This window comes from Stenella coeruleoalba (genome assembly GCF_951394435.1).
Source record: "Stenella coeruleoalba genome assembly, chromosome: 8".
In the NCBI taxonomy this organism is placed as follows: domain Eukaryota; kingdom Metazoa; phylum Chordata; class Mammalia; order Artiodactyla; family Delphinidae; genus Stenella; species Stenella coeruleoalba.
In genome coordinates, this window is record NC_137154.1 from 49,382,189 (window position 1) to 49,399,954 (window position 17,766).

The window sequence follows — 17,766 nt, forward strand, 5'->3', positions numbered from 1 at the left end:
GGCTTTCTCTAGTTGCAGCAAGCGGGGGCTACTCTTCATTGCGGTGCACGGGCTTCTCATTGCGGTGGCCTCTCTCGTTGCAGAGCACGGGCTCTAGGCGCACAGGCTTCAGTAGTTGCAGCACGTGGGCTCAGTAGTTGTGGCTCGCGGGCGCCAGAGCGCAGGCTCAGTAGTCGTGGCACACGGGCTTAGCTGCTCCGTGGCATGTGGGATCCTCCCGAACCAGGGCTCAAACCCATGTCCCCTGCATTAGCAGGCGAACTCTTAACCACTGCGCCACCAGGGAAGCCCCCTTATTCTTTTTTAATGTCTGTAGGATGTGTGGCTGTGTCTCTTTCTTCCATGATATTGGTATTTGTGTCTTCTCTCTTTTTCTCTTGATTAGTCTGTCTCCAGCTTTTGGTTTCATTGGTTATCTCAATTAGTCAACTAGCTCAAAATGAATCATAAACCTAAATGTCAAACTTAAAACAATAACCTCTTAGAAGAAAATCTTTGCAACTGTGGGTTAGGCAAAGATTTCTTAGATACCAAACACATCCATAAAAGAAAAAATTGATAAACTGGACTTTAACAAAATTAAAAACTACTACTCATTAGACAGACTGTTAAGAGAATGAAAAGATGAGCCACAAATTGGGAGAAGATACTTGCAATTCATATATCTGATAAAGGACTTTTATCCAGAGCATGTAAAGAACTCTCTGAACTCAATAATAAGAAAACAATCCAATTTAAAAATTGGGAAAAATATTTAAAGGGATGCTTCCCCAAAGAGGACGTACATATAAAGCCCATGAAAAGTTTTTATCAGTAGACATCAGGGACATGCAAATTAAAGCCGTCATGGGATGCCACTACCCATCTATTAGAATGGCTAAAAATTAAGACACCTGCACCAAATGTCATCATGGAAGCGGAACATTTGGAATTCTCAACCCTACTGGGGGAAAATGTAAAATAATACTGGCACTTGGAAAAACAGTTTGGCGGCTTAAAAAGTTAAACATACGGCTACATACATATGATCCAGCCATTCCACTCGTAGGTATTTACCCAAGAGGAATGAAAACATATGTCTGTTTATATGTTGATAGCAGCTTTATTTGTAAAGGTCCAAAACAGGAAACAACCCAAATTTCCATCAACAGGTGATTAGATAAGCAAATTGTGGTACATCTATACAATGGAATACTATCTCAGCAGTAAGAAAGAATGAACTGTTGATAAAATGCAACAGCATGGTGAATCACAAAATACTTTTACTTATTTTTGAAGCGGTGAGAAAAAAAAATACCCCCAAAAATGTACCTACTGCTTGATTCTAATTTATGTAAAACTCTGGAAAATGCAAACTAATCTATAATGATAGAAAGATCAGTGGTTGCCTGGGAAGGGTAGGTGTAGGGAGGGGCAGGAGAGAGGGATCACAGAGGGACTTAAGGAAACTTTTGGAGGTGATGGGTATGCTTGTTATCTTGACCTTGGTGGTTGTTTCACAGGTGTATATATATGTTTAAACTTATGAAAATTGTACATTCTAAATATGTACAGTTTATTGTATGTCAATTTTTCTTATTTATTTATTTATTTTTGCGGTACGCGGGCCTCTCACCGCCGCGGCCCCTCCCGTTGCGGAGCACAGGCCCCGAACGCACAGGCCCAGTGGCCATGGCTCATGGGCCCAGCCGCTCCGTGGCATGTGGGATCCTCCCGGACCGGGGCACGAACCCGTGTCCCCCGCATCGGCAGGCGGACACTGCGCCACCAGGGGAAGCCCTGTATGTCAATTTTTTTAATGTCAAAAAAAAAGAAAAAAGGAAGAGGAAGAAAAGTATATATCTCAAAGTGTCAGAAATAGAGAAACCAAAGCCTGAATGAGATAATAAAGTGTTCTTCTCATGTAAGGTAGAATTGCTATGACTAAAACCCTTACGTAAACTGTAAGGAACTGCACTGTATAATGGCCGCTATTCTCATAATACTACTTTAAATTAGTTTTTAAATATAATTACTTATTCACACTAGCCATATTTCAAGTGTTTAATGTGGCTAGTGGCTATCTTATTGGTCAAGGCAGATTATAGAACATTTCCATCATCACACAGAGTTCAGTTTGACAGCACCGGTCAAGAAAAACTACTCATTACTTGGGGAGGTGTTAGGAACTTGTAAAATGTCTGGGATCTTAGGTGAAAGGGAAAAGTTTTGGTTGGTAATCAAGGCCCAGATCTTTAAAACTTTTAGGTGTGGGATCTTAGTTCTTACTCTTCTTATGGTCTGGGACTTGGAAGCTAAGAACATAACACATAAACTGGTCCAGAGTCTTTGAAGTCCCTGGGCGCTCAGCAGAAAAAAAAGTGAAAGTCTGTAGGGAGACTTTCAAACCTGGATTTCTATATAAAGAATAATACATACTGTAGACAAAATCAAAAGTAAGATTTATAAGCCATAGAAGGAAATAACCATCAAGACTGGTTAGCTATTGGGACTTCCCTAATGGTACAGTGGTTAAGACTCCACACTCCCGACGCAGGGGGCCCAGGTTCAGTCCCTGGTCAGAGAACTAAGATCCCACCTGCCACTGGGCACCTAAGCCCGTCTGCCACAACTAGAGAAGCCCATGCATTGCAACGAAGATCCAGGGCAGCCAAAATAAATGAATAAATAAATCTGAATTTAAAAAAATAAAACAACAACAAAAAAGACTAGTTAGCTGGTCAAACAAACAGGTGAAGTAGCATTCCAGCAACTTCAGATAGTAAAACAACCTGAAAGATACTAAATAACTTATATATATATTTTTTGATAGATCTTTATTGGAGTCTAATGGCTTCACAATACTGTGTTAATTTCTGTTGTACAACAAAGTGAATCAGCCGTATGCATACATATGTCCCCATATCCCCTCCCTCTTGCGTCTCCCTCCCTCCCATCCTCCCTATCCCACACCTCTAGGTCATTGCAGGGCACCGAGCTGATCTCCCTGTGCTACGCGACTGCTTCCCACTAGCTAACTATTTTACATTCAGTAGTATATATATATCGATGCTACTCTCACTTTGCCCCAGCTTCCCCTTCCCACCCCATGTCCTCAAGTCCATTCTCTATGTCTGCATCTTTATTCTTGCCCTGCAACTAGGTTCATCAGTACCTTTTTTTTTTTTTAGATTCTGTATATATGTGTTAGCATATGGTATTTGTTTTTCTCTTTCTGACTTACTTCACTCTGTATGACAGACTCTAGGTCCATCCACCTCACTACAAATAACTCAGTTTCATTTCTTTTTATGGCTGAGTAATATTCCATTGTATATATGTGCCACATCTTTATCCATTCATCTGTTGATGGACATTCCATGTCCTGGCAATTGTAAATAGTGCTGCAGTGAACATTGTGGTACATGTCTCTTTTTGAATTAACATGTATTTTTTAAATCGTTAAGAAAAGTAATTGATACTACAGTGAAAGAATGGAAGGGAGAGAGTTGTGAAGACTCCCTGTACCAGGATGGTAAAAATAGACCAAACAACTACCAGCAAACCTGGTAGAAGAGCCACCGAAGATGAAGTGCCTTGGTTTTTGGTAGATCGGTAATGTGGCTGAACCTAGAGGAGGAAGACTATAAGGCTTATGATGCTTCTGCTCCTGGCTGCCTGCCTTTATTGTTTTGTAAGCTGTAGCTGAGACAGTTGACTCGTCCAGTACAGGTGGTCTGCTAGCTGGGTTTGGTAACTCTCAGCACATTCTCCTTTGCAGACATTATGATCTCAACCAGCTGCTGGAGCCTCGAAGCATAACAGCAGATCCTTTGGACTACCGTCTAAGCTGGCACTTGTGGGAGGTGCTACGGGCTCTTAACTACACCCATCTCTCAGAGCAGTGTGAGGGTGTGCTGCAGGCCAGTTATGCTGGCCAGCTGGAAAGTGAGGGACTCTGGGAGTGGGCCATCTTTGTCCTCCTGCACATTGACAACTCAAGGTGAGTGAGAAGCCATCAAACACACTGGTTGCATCCAGCGCTACAGGGCAATGCCAAAGGAAGCAGTCTCTTAGGGTTCAGTTCAGCAAGTAAGTGTTTAGAATGTATTTTTGGGTCCAGCCTTGTGATAACCCTTAAGACAGTTCAACCTGCAGCCCAGACTGTCTCTGTATTCATGTGAACACGTTAGAAAGATTGCCTTTGATTAAGTGCCAAATCGTGCTATTTATCATAAGGCCTCCCAATGGTCCGAGAAGGGAGAAGAGATCTCTGTGAACTGCAGAATCTCTGAGTCTCTCTAGAGATAAGATTCAAAGTACGTGTAAAATTGGTATAGGAAATAATTAAGTGGGAAGGAAAGATATGCCCGGGTGGAGAAACCCCATTAACTAGGCACAGATTCCTTGAATGTGGCATGTTTAGAATTATGCAGAAATAGTGCTGTCCGAGTTGGATCTGTGGAGTAATGGTTGGCAGGGAGGGCCCCTGCTTTTTCTTTACTGGCCCTTCCCTTTCCATCCACCCACCCCTATCCCTCAAGTTTGATAGTGTTGTATTTACCTATTTACCAATACAATCTTGCTTAGATGTGTAATGTTTTGGTTCTTTGTGCTGAACAAAAACCAGAGAAACATCTCTGTTCCATGCTTTGAATGAGATGAAGTTGGAGGTTTTTTGTTAATGGTAGCAGCATGGCATAACACTAAGAACAAAAACATTTATATAATACTTTGTTATATAATGCTTTTATATATCTTTATACACTGTTGCAAGTACTTTAAATATATTAACTCATTGAATGCTCATAATGAACCTATGAGACACTCTTACTATCTATTTTATAGATGAGCAACCCAAGGGATAGAGAGATTAGGTAACTTTTGTTCAAGGTCACATAGGTACTAAATGGCAGAGTGAGCCTTTCAACTCAAGACACCCAGAGTCTGTGCTCTTGATCATTGTACTGTACTATCTGTCATGTCTTAGGGTGTGGAAAGAAGTTGTTTTGTAGTCAGAGCTTTCTAAATTCTGGCTCCACCATGTACTCACTTTGACCTAAGGTAGAGCTTACTTCACTTTTGACTTTGAGTAAAGACACTCTCTAGACCTCAGTTTTTTTCAATATTAATCTCTATTCAAAGGTGACTGTGGAATTAAAAGTGTAAAGCATCCAGCACAACCTTACTTTTAAGGAATTTCTCTTTCCTCTTGCTCCTTACCAGGAAACAAAATGATCCCAGAATTTTCCTCTGAGTTTATTTAAACACACTCATGGAGAATTTCACGTGGTAAAAGGCTGGCTGATGGGATGATTGATGATTGGCTGTGGGAAAGCAGATCCTATTTCCTAAAGGGGAGGAAAAAAGGAGGCAGTTGTCATGAGATTGGGAGTCCTTTGAAAAAGCTAGGAGTTGAGAAAAGAATCTAAGATGAGGAGAATAGCTTTGATCTGAAATTAAAATGACTGATCCTTTGGCCCAGACATAGAAGGACTCTATTTAAGTGGCCTTGAGAGCAGAAAGATTGAGTTTAGCCTAAGTCTAGCAGTAAAGAGAAAATGAATTAGGAAGGCCGATGACTTTTAAGGGAAAAAACGACCTGGAAGAGACCTTATGTTTAAAAACTACTTTGTTTTCTTGCATTGACCACGTGAGACAGAGGGCAGGGAGGAGGTTAGAAATAAACTGCAGAGTGCTCGGTGGATCTAGAATTCCCCTATCCCAGTCCTTCATCTCCTGTTAGAGAAAGGAAACAAAGAAATGAGCCTACTGGGATGAACACACACACACTACTATATATAAGATCGATAAACAACAAGGACCTACTGTAGAGCACAGGGAACTCTACTCAATATTCTGTGATAACCTGTATGAGAAAAAAATCTAAAAAAGAATGAATATATGTACATGTATAACTGAATCACTTTGCTGTACACCTGAAACTAACACAACATTGTAAATCAGCTGTACTCCAATAAAATTTTTAAAAAGGAAAGAAATGAGCCGAGTCAGGAGAAAACCTTTTCAGGGTAGTGGGCAACCTTCCCAAGAGTATTCGTTTTCAGACTTTTTTGACCATGAAAATATAATGTTTTTACAGAATGCTTCTATTCTGTTTCATTTTAAAAATTAATGCTGGTGTGATAGCTTTTTAAGTGAAGTTTGAGGTGATCCGCTAAGGGTCAGGACCTGCAGTTTAAGAGACTGCCTCATGGGCCACTGTGAGCTGTCTGAGGCAGCCTTCTCCATCAGTGAGAATGAGATTTATCCCAGCTGACCTTTCCTCCTATAGCATGCGTGAGAAGGCTGTTCGAGAGCTGCTTACGCGGCACTGCCAACTGTTGGAGACCCCTGAATCGTGGGCTAAGGAGATTTTCCTGACGGAGAAGCTCTGTGTGCCTGCTGAGTGGATTCATGAGGCCAAAGCAGTGCGAGCACACATGGAATCCGACAGGCACTTGGAGGCCCTCTATTTATTTAAAGCGGGGCACTGGAACCGCTGCCACAAACTCGTCATCCAGCACTTAGCTTCTGGTGAGTGCTTCAGACTAGGGCCTGTGTCTCCTGGAATTACCCCCAATTCTTCCAGTCTCTGAGCCCATGATGAGTCAGGCCAGAAATGATGATCAGAACAGGGTATGGCAGACTTGAATCAGATCACACTTTGTAAAAGCTCTCTGTGCAGAAGATGCTTGGTAAGGGTGAGGGGCGGGGTCAACAGCAATATTGTTACATTCCCATTTGCCAGGAATATTCTTGATATTCACTAATTATGTTAAACTCTTTGTTTATTTAGGGAGTTTTATTCAGCAACACCAGAAATATCTGTTTGGGAAACTGAAGCCAGAAATTCTTCACAGTTTTCTTAAGAGAATTTCAAAATATTCTACTGTAATTCTCAAGTCTGACCCAACATAATTTTCCCTTTCTTCCTGTCTTAGATCTTTCTGCCATGTCCTTCCTTTGTGCACTTTTGGTCAATATTTTGTTTCTTCAGATGCCATTATTAACGAGAACTATGACTACCTGAAGGGGTTCTTGGAAGACCTGGCACCCCCGGAGCGCAGCAGCCTAATCCAGGACTGGGAGACATCTGGGCTTGTTTACCTGGACTACATTCGGGTCATCGAAATGCTCCATCATATACAGCAGGTGCCTGAGTTCCTTAAACCACGGCCTAGTTTCCCCTTTCCCTGGCCCACAGAGCCATAGCGACCTCCAAAGGCTTGAGCAACGACTTGAAAAACTCATTGGCAGAGATAGCACTGTCAGTGTAGGAGGGATTTTTTTTTTTTTTTTTTTTTTTTGCGGTACGTGGGCCTCTCGCTGTTGTGGCCGCTCCCGTTGCGGAGCACAGGCTCCGGACGTGCAGGCTCAGCGGCCATGGCTCACGGGCCCAGCCGCTCCGCGGCACGTGGGATCTTCCCGGACCGGGGCACGAACCCGTGTCCCCTGCATCGGCAGGCGGACTCTCAACCACTGCGCCACCAGGGAAGCCCAGGAGGGATATTTTGATGAAGCTAATTTGATGTAGTTACTATGACAGCTCTATCAAAACTTTAAAACGTTTTTTGGTGCTTATTGCCAAGTAGTGTGTACAATGGACATTCCTAAGCCTTGTCCATAGTCAGTCTCCTCCCCTTGTTCTCATCTTTTCCCCTAGTTTTAAATGAGAAGCTTAGGGTTGAGAGATAAAGTAAGGTCAGAGATTTGGTGAGGATGTTTCACATAACATTTGGCATGAAAGTAATTGATTTCTGTTGTTAACAAAGCCACAATTCCTGTTAATATCTGCATAATTAAATGCTGATTCTTAGTTGGAGTCAGGAGACTTAAATTAAGTGCTGGCTTGGGCTCCACCTCTCACTGTGTGCTCTTAAGAAATCAATACCATGTTTGTGAACCCAGATTTATGTAGATTTTTGGTGCAGTGTTAAAGCCTGATAGTTACATGGTTCACGAATGGTGATTTCAAGACTTGCCCAGTCCTAGGCCCTGTACACTATATTGTTTTCCTGTTGTGTATAATTGCTAAGGTCTCGTCTTATCCTCAGCGACTAGGCTGGATGGTGGTGACATGGCACTGCCGGCCAGCTTCTTGGGTTTTCCCCTCCCTCACCTCACTCTTGTTTCAGAGTGTTGCATAGTCAGTCTGTGGGTAGGATTGGAGTGATGGGAGCTCCTCTTGGCCTAATTGGTTCCTCTGCTTCTTTGTAGGTGGATTGCTCAGGTTATGAGCTAGAGCAGTTACATACCAAAGTGACCTCACTGTGCAACCGGATAGAGCAGATCCAGTGTTACAATGCCAAGGATCGCCTGGCTCAGTCAGGTCAGCCTCTCGCCTCCTCCCCCTTCCTGCCTGCTCATTGCCTGTCTTTATGATTATTATAACCACACCTCACCCCCAGTCCTTTGGTGCTTACTCTGCTCTCTTTCTCCAGACATGGCCAAACGTGTAGCCAACCTGCTGCGGGTGGTACTGAGCCTTCAGCATGCCCCTGATGCAACCTCCGACTCAACGCCAGACCCTCAGCGAGTCCCTTTGCGCCTGTTGGCTCCCCACATTGGCCGGCTCCCCATGCCTGAGGACTATGCCTTGGAGGAACTGCGCAGTCTCACACAGTCCTACCTGCGGGAACTGACTGTGGGGAGCCAGTGAGCCCCAGCCTCCGCGCACCACACTCACATGCCGATTCACACTCACTACGCAGAGGTCCCCTACGTTGAGTTGATTGGCACCATTTGCCATTCTCTGGGTTGGCCATGGAATCCACCCTCCCTTCCTGCTGCCCAAGCAGCAACCTCCAGTTGTTCACGGCTTTCTTAATACTAAACACAGCATAAGGGCTTTTGGAACCCCCAAAAAAGGATCCAAGTCTCTTTTTTACCATCCTGAAGACTATTCTTTTTTTTTTTTTCCCCTTTCTTTTTGTAAATGGTCAGTAAAGCGTCGGTAAAGCACCTTTGGCAGAATTCCCGCACCCCCTAAGAACCAGGGAATGCTTTTCCTCTGTCAGCCATTCTGGATCTTGTGACTCGATGCCAAACTGCTACCCTACTCCTACTCCTACTCCTGCCCTTTTATACTAGGACTCTTTAGAAGGAGTGGGACAGGTGATGGGACAAATGTGTTGACCTAGGACTGTCCTCTCTTAACAAGTAAACTATCCACAGAAGGAAGGAGAATCTGTCTCTGAAGTAGGTTGTTGATTAACACTGACTTTTGGCGTCAGAAGAGAGTTGGACTGAATTAGGAGGCAGAACAGGGTCTTTCTGACCCATTTAGGGTAGAAGTGAGTGCCTGCCATCGAGGGGTGGGGCTTCAAGGCTTGATTGTTCTTCCTGCCTTGAATGTTCTGTGAACACCAAACCTTCCCCGTGCAGGAGCTCTTGGTACCAGATCACACATCTCTGGGAAACTCCCAGAATTCAGTTTGGTGCCTGGTTTTCAGTCATCTTGCTAGGCCTCCTGTCTGGATTTGCCTGAAGAGTTTGGATGAAACATGGCAGGTTGGGTAGCCCTCCCTGTCCCTCCCACTCTAGCCCAGAGCATTTCCCACCCTCCATTTACAGTCCCAGATGGTGAAACCATCACTGAGGCAGGCAAGGATCTGGGCTTCAGGGGGAGGCAGGGGGCTTTTGCTACACTGCTGCCCACAGCTGTGGGGAGCCCCAGGTAATGGTCTGAGACTGCGGTGTGAGGGCTGTCACAGACAACATGGCATGCCTCCCTGGGTCTTCATGCATGAAGATTACAGAAAGGATTTTATTAAAAAGTATATATATATATATATATATATATATATATATATATATATATATATATATATATATATATGACCTAGATTATTTTCCTCTTTTTCTGAAGCTACTTTCTTAAAAAAAATAAATAAAATGAAATGTTTATAGCATTCCTGGTATTGGCTTTCCTTTTGTGGTTTTGAGCCTTGTCCCAAGGAGCTTTATGGTGGCCTTGTTTGATTTGCACTCTAAAGAGAGACTGGCCGTGGGTTAATGAGAGAATAGTTGCAGACTAGATCAAGGCTAGGTTTATAAGGGTCAATTTTGGGGTGAGGGGGTTGAGATTATTGATGGATCCTGACTGCTATACATTTATTTTTATGCGCTTGGATTCCTAGTGGGGAATGGGGCAGGGTTTCAAATTGCCCAGTGGTATATACTTAGTATTCAAAGCCTCTCTGCTCTGGGGTTTTTGTTTTTAAACCTTGGCACTTCATCTTTCAGCTTCCATTGTGTAAAAGAGATAATGATCCCTGATGTTGCTGCTTCACAGAGCTGTGCTTGAGAGGGATCAAATGAGGCTGATGAGTAGGTTGGTTGGTTGGTTGTGTTAAATTGAAGATATGAGCAATTTCCAATGAGGATTAGGCCAAAGATTTCTGGGACATCGATGAGATGAGCAAGCAGTGGCTGGGGCTTCCCTTTAATTTGGGCCCCTGAGGATAAGGGTTACTCAGCTGGGAATCTCCCACCATTACTGACTGACTGTGAACCTGAGCGAGTCACGGAGCATTTGCTGGACTTAGAGCAAAGAATTTGTTCTGCGTTCCTCACCAGAGGTGTTTTGTGAAAAGTGAGTGCTTTAGAAGTGGTTTACCTTTAGAAATGTTAAGCACTGTGAATATGGGCAGTATTTCCTCTTAGGTATTTCCTTTAAAAAAAAAAAAAAAAAAACCTGTAAGTCAAATATTTATCACAGCAGCTATTTGCGTCACAGAGAATAGACTTACAGTTAAAGTGAACAATAAAGATGATAAGCGGTCTCTTCTATATTTCAAAATCCCATTGAAACATATTTTTAAAAATTTAAGTTTCTCAAAAATATAAAAATAAGAACCAGTTGTCTCAAAACTCAACAGATCTGTGGAATCCACAACCTCATACAATGTTCAAAGTATTTCCTCAGCAGAATGCTGGAATAATGCCAAAATCAAAGTTAATAGAGGTCTGGAGATTAAATGTTGGATTAGCAGAGCCAAGACCTGCAGGCTAGCTGGTCTTTTTTAGCTGTTTGACTTGTTTTGTTACTTTGTATTCCCAGGGAATTATTTCAGATTTTTTAAATTTGTTGTCTTTCAGAGAACCAGCTCTCAGACGTAACAGTTTTATTGGAGTTCTGTATTGTAATATATTCATTTCTGCTTTAAACATTCATTTCTTATGCTTTCCTAAGGGTTTTTAAAAATCTTTTATTGTAGAAATTTTCACCCATGCAAAACTAAAATGATGTCTCGGTTTTTCAATCTTATTTAATATCTTTACCCCCATTCTTACTCCTACCCACGCACCCACCATGGTATTTCTTTCTTTTTTTTTTTTTTTAATTTATTTTTGACTGCATTGGGTCTTCGTTGCTGTGCGTGGGCTTTCTCTAGTTGCAGCGAGCGGGGGCTACTCTTCATTGTGGTGTGTGGGCTTCTCATTGCGGTGGCTTTTCTTGCTGCAGAGCGCGGGCTCTAGGCACGTGGGCTTCAGTAGTTGTGGCTTGCGGGCTCTAGAGCGCAGGCTCAGTAGTTGTGGCACACGGGCTTAGTTGCTCTGCAGCATGTGGGATCTTCCCGGACCAGGGCTTAAACCCGTGTCCCCTGCATTGGCAGGCGGATTCTTAACCACTGTGCCACCAGGGAAGTCCCTCACCATGGTATTTCTAAGGGAGATCATCATTTCATCAATACCTAAGCATTTCTAAGATAAATTTTTATAAATATAATCACAATACCATTGTCGTACCTAACAAAATTAACAATAATTCCAAAATATTAACTAATACTCTCTGCATTTTCGAATTCCCCAGTTGTCTCAAAAGTAAAATCTTACTACAGTTGATTTGTTTAAATTAAATCAGGATCTAAACAGAGTCCACACTTGCATTTGGCTGATAAGTCTCTTAAGTCTCTTTTAATCTATTAACAGTTCTCCTCTCTCCTTTTTTAAATGCCCTTTATTTGATGAAGTACCTGGGACATTCATCCTTTAGCATAGAGGGCCAGGGGCTTCTAGATTTGGCTGATTGCGCCTCTACCTCCCTTACTTGCTGTATACCACTGGTTAGATCTAGAGACTTGATTAGATTCAGGGTCCTTCTCATAGGTGGTGCTGTGTTTCATCACTACGGAAGACACTGTCTCGCTGTTCTACTTCTAGTGATGTTAAGATTGTTGATTCAGGTGTTGTCAGCCTGATTCACCCTTTCTAAAGCTTCCATCAACCTTCCACCTAATAATCATGACCAAGATTCACTGTTTCATCATCGCACATTCCTTATCTTTTTATATGTGATGATTCAGTATTTTCAAAATAGAGACTAAAATCAGTTGTTGTTCAGGTACTTTTTTTTTCCAAAATGGCTTTTTAAAAATAACCCACCAACTTTTTTTTTAAATAAATTTATTTATTTTTGGCTACTTTGCTTCTTTGTTGCTGTGCGCGGCTTTCTTTAGTTGCGGCGAGCGGGGGCCCCTCCTCGTTGCCATGCGCGGGCTTCTCACTGCAGTGGCCTCTCTCGTTGCGGAGCACGGGCTCTAGGCGTGTGGGCTCAGTAGTTGTGGCTCGCGGGCTCTAGAGCACAGGCTCAGTAGTTGTGGCGCACGGGCCTAGTTACCCTGCAGCATGTAGGATCTTCCCAGACCAGAGCTCAAACCTGTGTCCCCTGCATTGGCAGGCGGATTCTTAACCACTGCACCACCAGGGAAGCCCCCCACCAACTTTTAGAATTATTGTTTTCAAATTAACATTTTTACCCTAAAACACACTAAATATGTTATAAGAAATATTTCACCATTTTTTCAGGTAAACATACCAGTTTTTCTGTAACTCTCCAGTCTATTCTCTGTATGTGATATTTCCATGTTTTGAAGCACTCTTGAATTTAGCCTTTATTTTGGCCTAAAGGTATTCTGCAAAATGTTGCTTTTAAATGTAATTTGAGGGTAAGACAACCTTGTGCCCCCAAAAGATTGAATAACTGCTGAAGAAAATGGTACGGAAAGAAAAATGCATCTTTTACCCCGACACCCATCCCTACAACATCTGCCACTCTTTTTTTTTTTTTTTAATAAATTTATTTTATTTTTGGCTGTGTTGGGTCTTTGTTGCTGCGCGTGGGCTTTCTGTAGTTACGGTGGGGGGGGTACTCTTGGTTGCGGTGTGTGGGCTTCTTATTGCAGTGGCTTCTCTTGTGGAGCACGGGCTCTAGGCGCGCGGGCTTCAGTAGTGGTGGCACACGGGCTTAGTTTCTCTGCGGCATGTGGGATCTTCCTGGACCAGGGCTCGAACCCGTGTCCCCTACATTGGCAGGTGAATTCCCAACCACGGCACCACCAGAGGAGCCCTGCCACTCACTCTTAAGTCTTGTCTTCCTCCTTTGTTTTTGTTTTGTTTTTTTGGTTTTGGTTTGGTTTTTTGGCCGCGCCGCATGGCATGCGGCTTCCCACATGGCGGGATCTTTAGTTGCGGCATGTGAAATCTTAGTTGCAGCACGTGGCATCTAGTTCACTGACCAGGGATCAAACCTGGGCCCCCTGCATTGGGAGCACAGAGACTTAGCCACTGGACCACCAGGGAAAAGTCCCTACCTACTCATTCTTGATAGTCCTCTTGTTTTCACTTTTCAGTCCTCATTTATTTCTTAAATCATATTACATACACTTATATGTTGTTTTTAAAAGAGGCAGTATAATTGTAGTATAGTGTAGTGTAGGGATGGACTGTTTACCCCAATTATGTTCAAATCCTGGGTCCACTGGAATATCCTATGGAATCTTGGCTAAGTTATTTCCTGTGCCTCAGTTACCTCATTTGTAAAATGGAATCAATAATAGTATTTACTTCATAGGATGTTGTGAGAATTATGGATTAATATATGTTAAAGTGCTTAGAGCACTACCCAAAGTATATTAGCTACTCAAATTATCATTAATATGTCCAATATGTGATCTCTTGCTTGTTTCTATGAGTGTTTTTGTTTCAGCTAACTCATTCATGGTGGATTATGATTTTTTTAATATTTATTAATTTATTTGGCTGCGCAGGGTCTTAGCTGAGGCACGAGGGATCCTTAGTTGCAGCATGTGGGATCCAGTTCCCCGACCAGGGATCAAACCCGGGCCCCCCGCACTGGGATCTCAGAGTCCTAACCACTGGACCATCAGGGAAGTCCCAATATTTTTTTTTTTTTTTTTTTGCGGTACACGGGCCTCTCACTGTTCTGGCCTCTCCCGTTGTGGAGCACAGGCTCCGGATGCTCAGGCTCAGCAGCCATGGCTCACGGGCCCAGCCGCTCTGCGGCATGTGGGATCTTCCCGGACCAGGGCACGAACCTGTTTTCCCTGCATCGGCAGGCGGACTCTCAACCACTGTGCCACCAGGGAAGCCCCCCCAATATTTTTGATAACAGCTTTACTGAAATAGAATTCACATACCATACAATTACCCATTTAATGCGTACAATTAGTTTAGCTATATTCACAGAGTTGTGCAGCCATCACCACACAATCAATTTTAGAACATTTTCATCCTCCTAAAAAGAAACGCCATAGCTTTCAGCCATCATTCCCCAACTTTCCCAGACGTACACAACCACTAATCTACCTCCTATCTCTATAGATTTGCCTGTCTTGGACATTTCATATAAATGGAATCACACAATATGTGACCTTTTGTAACTGGATTCTTTCCCTTAGCATAATACTTTCAAGGTTCATCCATGTTGTAGCATACATTGGTACTTCATGCCATCTTATGGCCATATGATACTTGATTGTATGGACATACCACCTTCTATTTATATATTTCATCAGAATCTAACACCACATAGAAAAACTAAGTCAAATTAGATCAAAGACTTAGATGTAAGACCTAAAATTATAAAACTCTTAGGGACTCCCCTGGTGGTCCAGTGGTTAAGACTCCACACTCCCAATGCAGGGAGCCTGGTTTCAATCCCTGGTCAGGGAACTAGATTCCACATGCTGCAACTACAGGAGGCCACAAATCGCAACTAAAAGATCCTGCATGCAGCAGCGAAGATCCCACATGCCACAACTAAGACCTGGCACAGCCAAATAAATAAGTAAATATTTAAATAAATAAAATTATAAAACTCTTAGAAGAAAATAGAGGGTAAAATCTTAACAACATTGGATTTGGTAATGATTTCTTGGATATGACACCAAAGGCACAAGCAACAAAAGAAAAAAATAGACAAAATGAACTACATGAAGAATTTTTAATTTTGTTCATTCTAAAGACACTGAGTAAAAAGGCAACCTAGAGAATGGGAGAAACATTTGCAAATAATTTATCTGATAAGGGATTAATATCCAGAATATATAGAGGACTCCTAGAACTCAACAACATAAAGAGAAAAAAAAATCAATTTAAAAATGAACAAAGGACTTGAACGGACATTTCTCCAACGAGGATATACAAATGGCCAATAAGCACGTAAAAAGATGCTCAACATCGCTAATCATTAGGGAGATACAAATCAAAACTATGAACCAGATACCTCCTCGTATGCATTAGGATGGCCATTATCAAAGAAAACAAAGTAAAAGATGTTGGTGAGGATGTGGAGAGATTGGAAGCTTTGTGCATTGTTGGTGGGAATGTATTCAATAAAAAGGTATGTCCGCTGTGGAAAACAGTATGGCAATTCTTCAAAAAATTAAAAACAATTACCATATGATCCAGCAATTCCACTTCTGGGTATATATCCAAAAGAACTGAAAGCAGAATCTTGAAAGGATATTTGTACATCCATGTTCATAGCAGCATTATTCACAATAACTGAAATGTGAAAGCAACCCAAGTGCCCATCAAGAGATGAATGGATAAGCAAAATGTGGTATATACATACAATAGAATGTTATTCAGCCTTAAAAAGGAAGGAAATTCTGACATATACTACAACATGGATGAAACTTTAGGACATTATATGAAGTGAAATAAGCCAGGCACAAAAAGACAAATACTGGGATTTCCCTGGTGGTCCAGTGGTTAGGACTCTGTGCTTCCACTGCACTGGGCACAGGTTCGATCCCTGGTCAGGGAACTAAGATCCTGTGGGCTGCACAGCGCAGCCAAAAAAAAAGACAAATACTGACATGATTTCATAGAGACAGAAGGAAGAATGGTATTTGCCGGGGGCTGGGGCTTATGAATCTAAATGTGTGTTTCTGAAGATACCTTGACTAACTCACTAGGACCATGGTGCAAATACTGTTGATTGCTGTGCATTTGTCAATGTACTAGGCAGTTGCCTTGCATTATCAGGTACTTGCATTGTCTCATTTAATTCTTACGACAACTATTTAGGTGAGGACTGTTAATCCCACTAACCTGTTTGATAAAACTGAAACACAGAGAGTTTCAGTATCTTACCCAGGTCAGACAGCTCATAGGACAGAGCTGAAAGTAACTCTAAAGCCTTTGTCTTCAGGGAGATCAGCTTGTGCTTTGTGACCACCTAGAGGGGTGGGATAGGGAGGGTGGGATAGGGAGGGTGGGAGGGAGATGCAAGAGGGAGGAGATATGGGGATATATGTATATGTATGGCTGATTCACTTTGTTTTACAGCAGAAACTAACACACCATTGTAAAGCAATTATACTCCAATAAAGATGTTTAAAAAAAAAAGGCTGTTTTCCCAGAAATATAGATCAATGGAACAGGATAGAAAGCCCAGAGAAAAGCCCATGCATATATGGACACCTTATTTTTGATAAAGAAGGCAAGAATATACAATGGAGAAAAGACAGCCTCTTCAATAAGTGGCGCTGGAAAAACTGGACAGCTACATGTAAAAGAATGAAATCAGAACACTCCCTAACACCATACACAAAAATAAACTTAAAATGGATTAAAGACCTAAATGTAAGGCCAGACACTATAAAACTCTTAGAGGAAAACATAGAACACTCTACGACATAAACCACAGCAAGATCCTTTTTGACCCACCTCTTAGAGAAATGGAAATAAAAACAAAAATAAACAAATGGGACCTAATGAAACTTAAAAGCTTTTGAACAGCAAAGGAAACCATAAATAAGACAAAAAAACAACCCTCAGAATGGGAGAAATATTTGCAAATGAAGCAACTGACAAAGGATTAATCTCCAAAATTTACAAGCAGCTCATGTAGCTCAATATCAAAAAAACAACCCAATCCAAAAATGGGCAGAAGACCTAAATAGACATTTCTCCAAAGAAGAAATACAGATTGCCAACAAACACATGAAAGAATGCTCAACATCACTAATCATTAGAGAAATGCAAATCAAAACTACAATGAGGGGCTTCCCTGGTGGCGCAGTGGTTGAGAGTCCGCCTGCCAATGCAGGGGACACGGGTTCGTACCCCGGTCCGGGAAGATCCCACATGCCCCGGAGCGGCTGGGCCCGTGAGCCATGGCCGCTGAGCCTGCGCGTCCGGAGACTGTGCTCCGCAACGGGAGAGGCCACAACAGTGAGAGGCCCGCATACCACAAAAAAAAAAACTACAATGAGGTATCCCCTCACACCAGTCAGAATGGCCATCATCAAAAAATCTAAAAACAATAAATGCTGGAGAGGGTGTGGAGAGAAGGGAACTCTCTTGCACTGTTGGTGGGAATGTAAATTGATACAGCCACTATGGAGAACAGTATGGAGGTTCCTTAAAAAACTAAAATAGAACTACCATACGACCCAGCAATCCCACTACTGGGCATATACCCTGAGAAAACCATAATTCAAGAATAGTCATGTACCACAATGTTCATTG

General features: G+C 42.3%; 1 protein-coding gene across 10 annotated transcripts in view; it reads left to right on the plus strand.

The window, feature by feature from the left end:
- NUP98 (nucleoporin 98 and 96 precursor) overlaps positions 1 to 13,405 on the plus strand; it is a gene marked incomplete at its 3' end in the record, with an annotated part of 107,939 nt that extends 94,534 nt beyond the window's left edge. For 4 of the 10 annotated variants that reach the window (XM_079929058.1, XM_079929060.1, XM_079929056.1 and 1 more), the window contains 5 exons: positions 3,761 to 3,982; positions 6,275 to 6,516; positions 6,980 to 7,134; positions 8,200 to 8,311; positions 8,424 to 13,404. In XM_079929058.1, the coding sequence (XP_079785184.1) occupies positions 3,761 to 3,982; positions 6,275 to 6,516; positions 6,980 to 7,134; positions 8,200 to 8,311; positions 8,424 to 8,641 (949 nt within the window). Of the gene's footprint in view, positions 1 to 3,760; positions 3,983 to 6,274; positions 6,621 to 6,979; positions 7,135 to 8,199; positions 8,312 to 8,423 lie in introns of those variants that run through there. The other 6 variants (XM_079929057.1, XM_079929059.1, XM_079929055.1 and 3 more) reach the window with 5 other exon arrangements.
- Between the last annotated feature and the right edge of the window lie 4,361 nt (positions 13,406 to 17,766).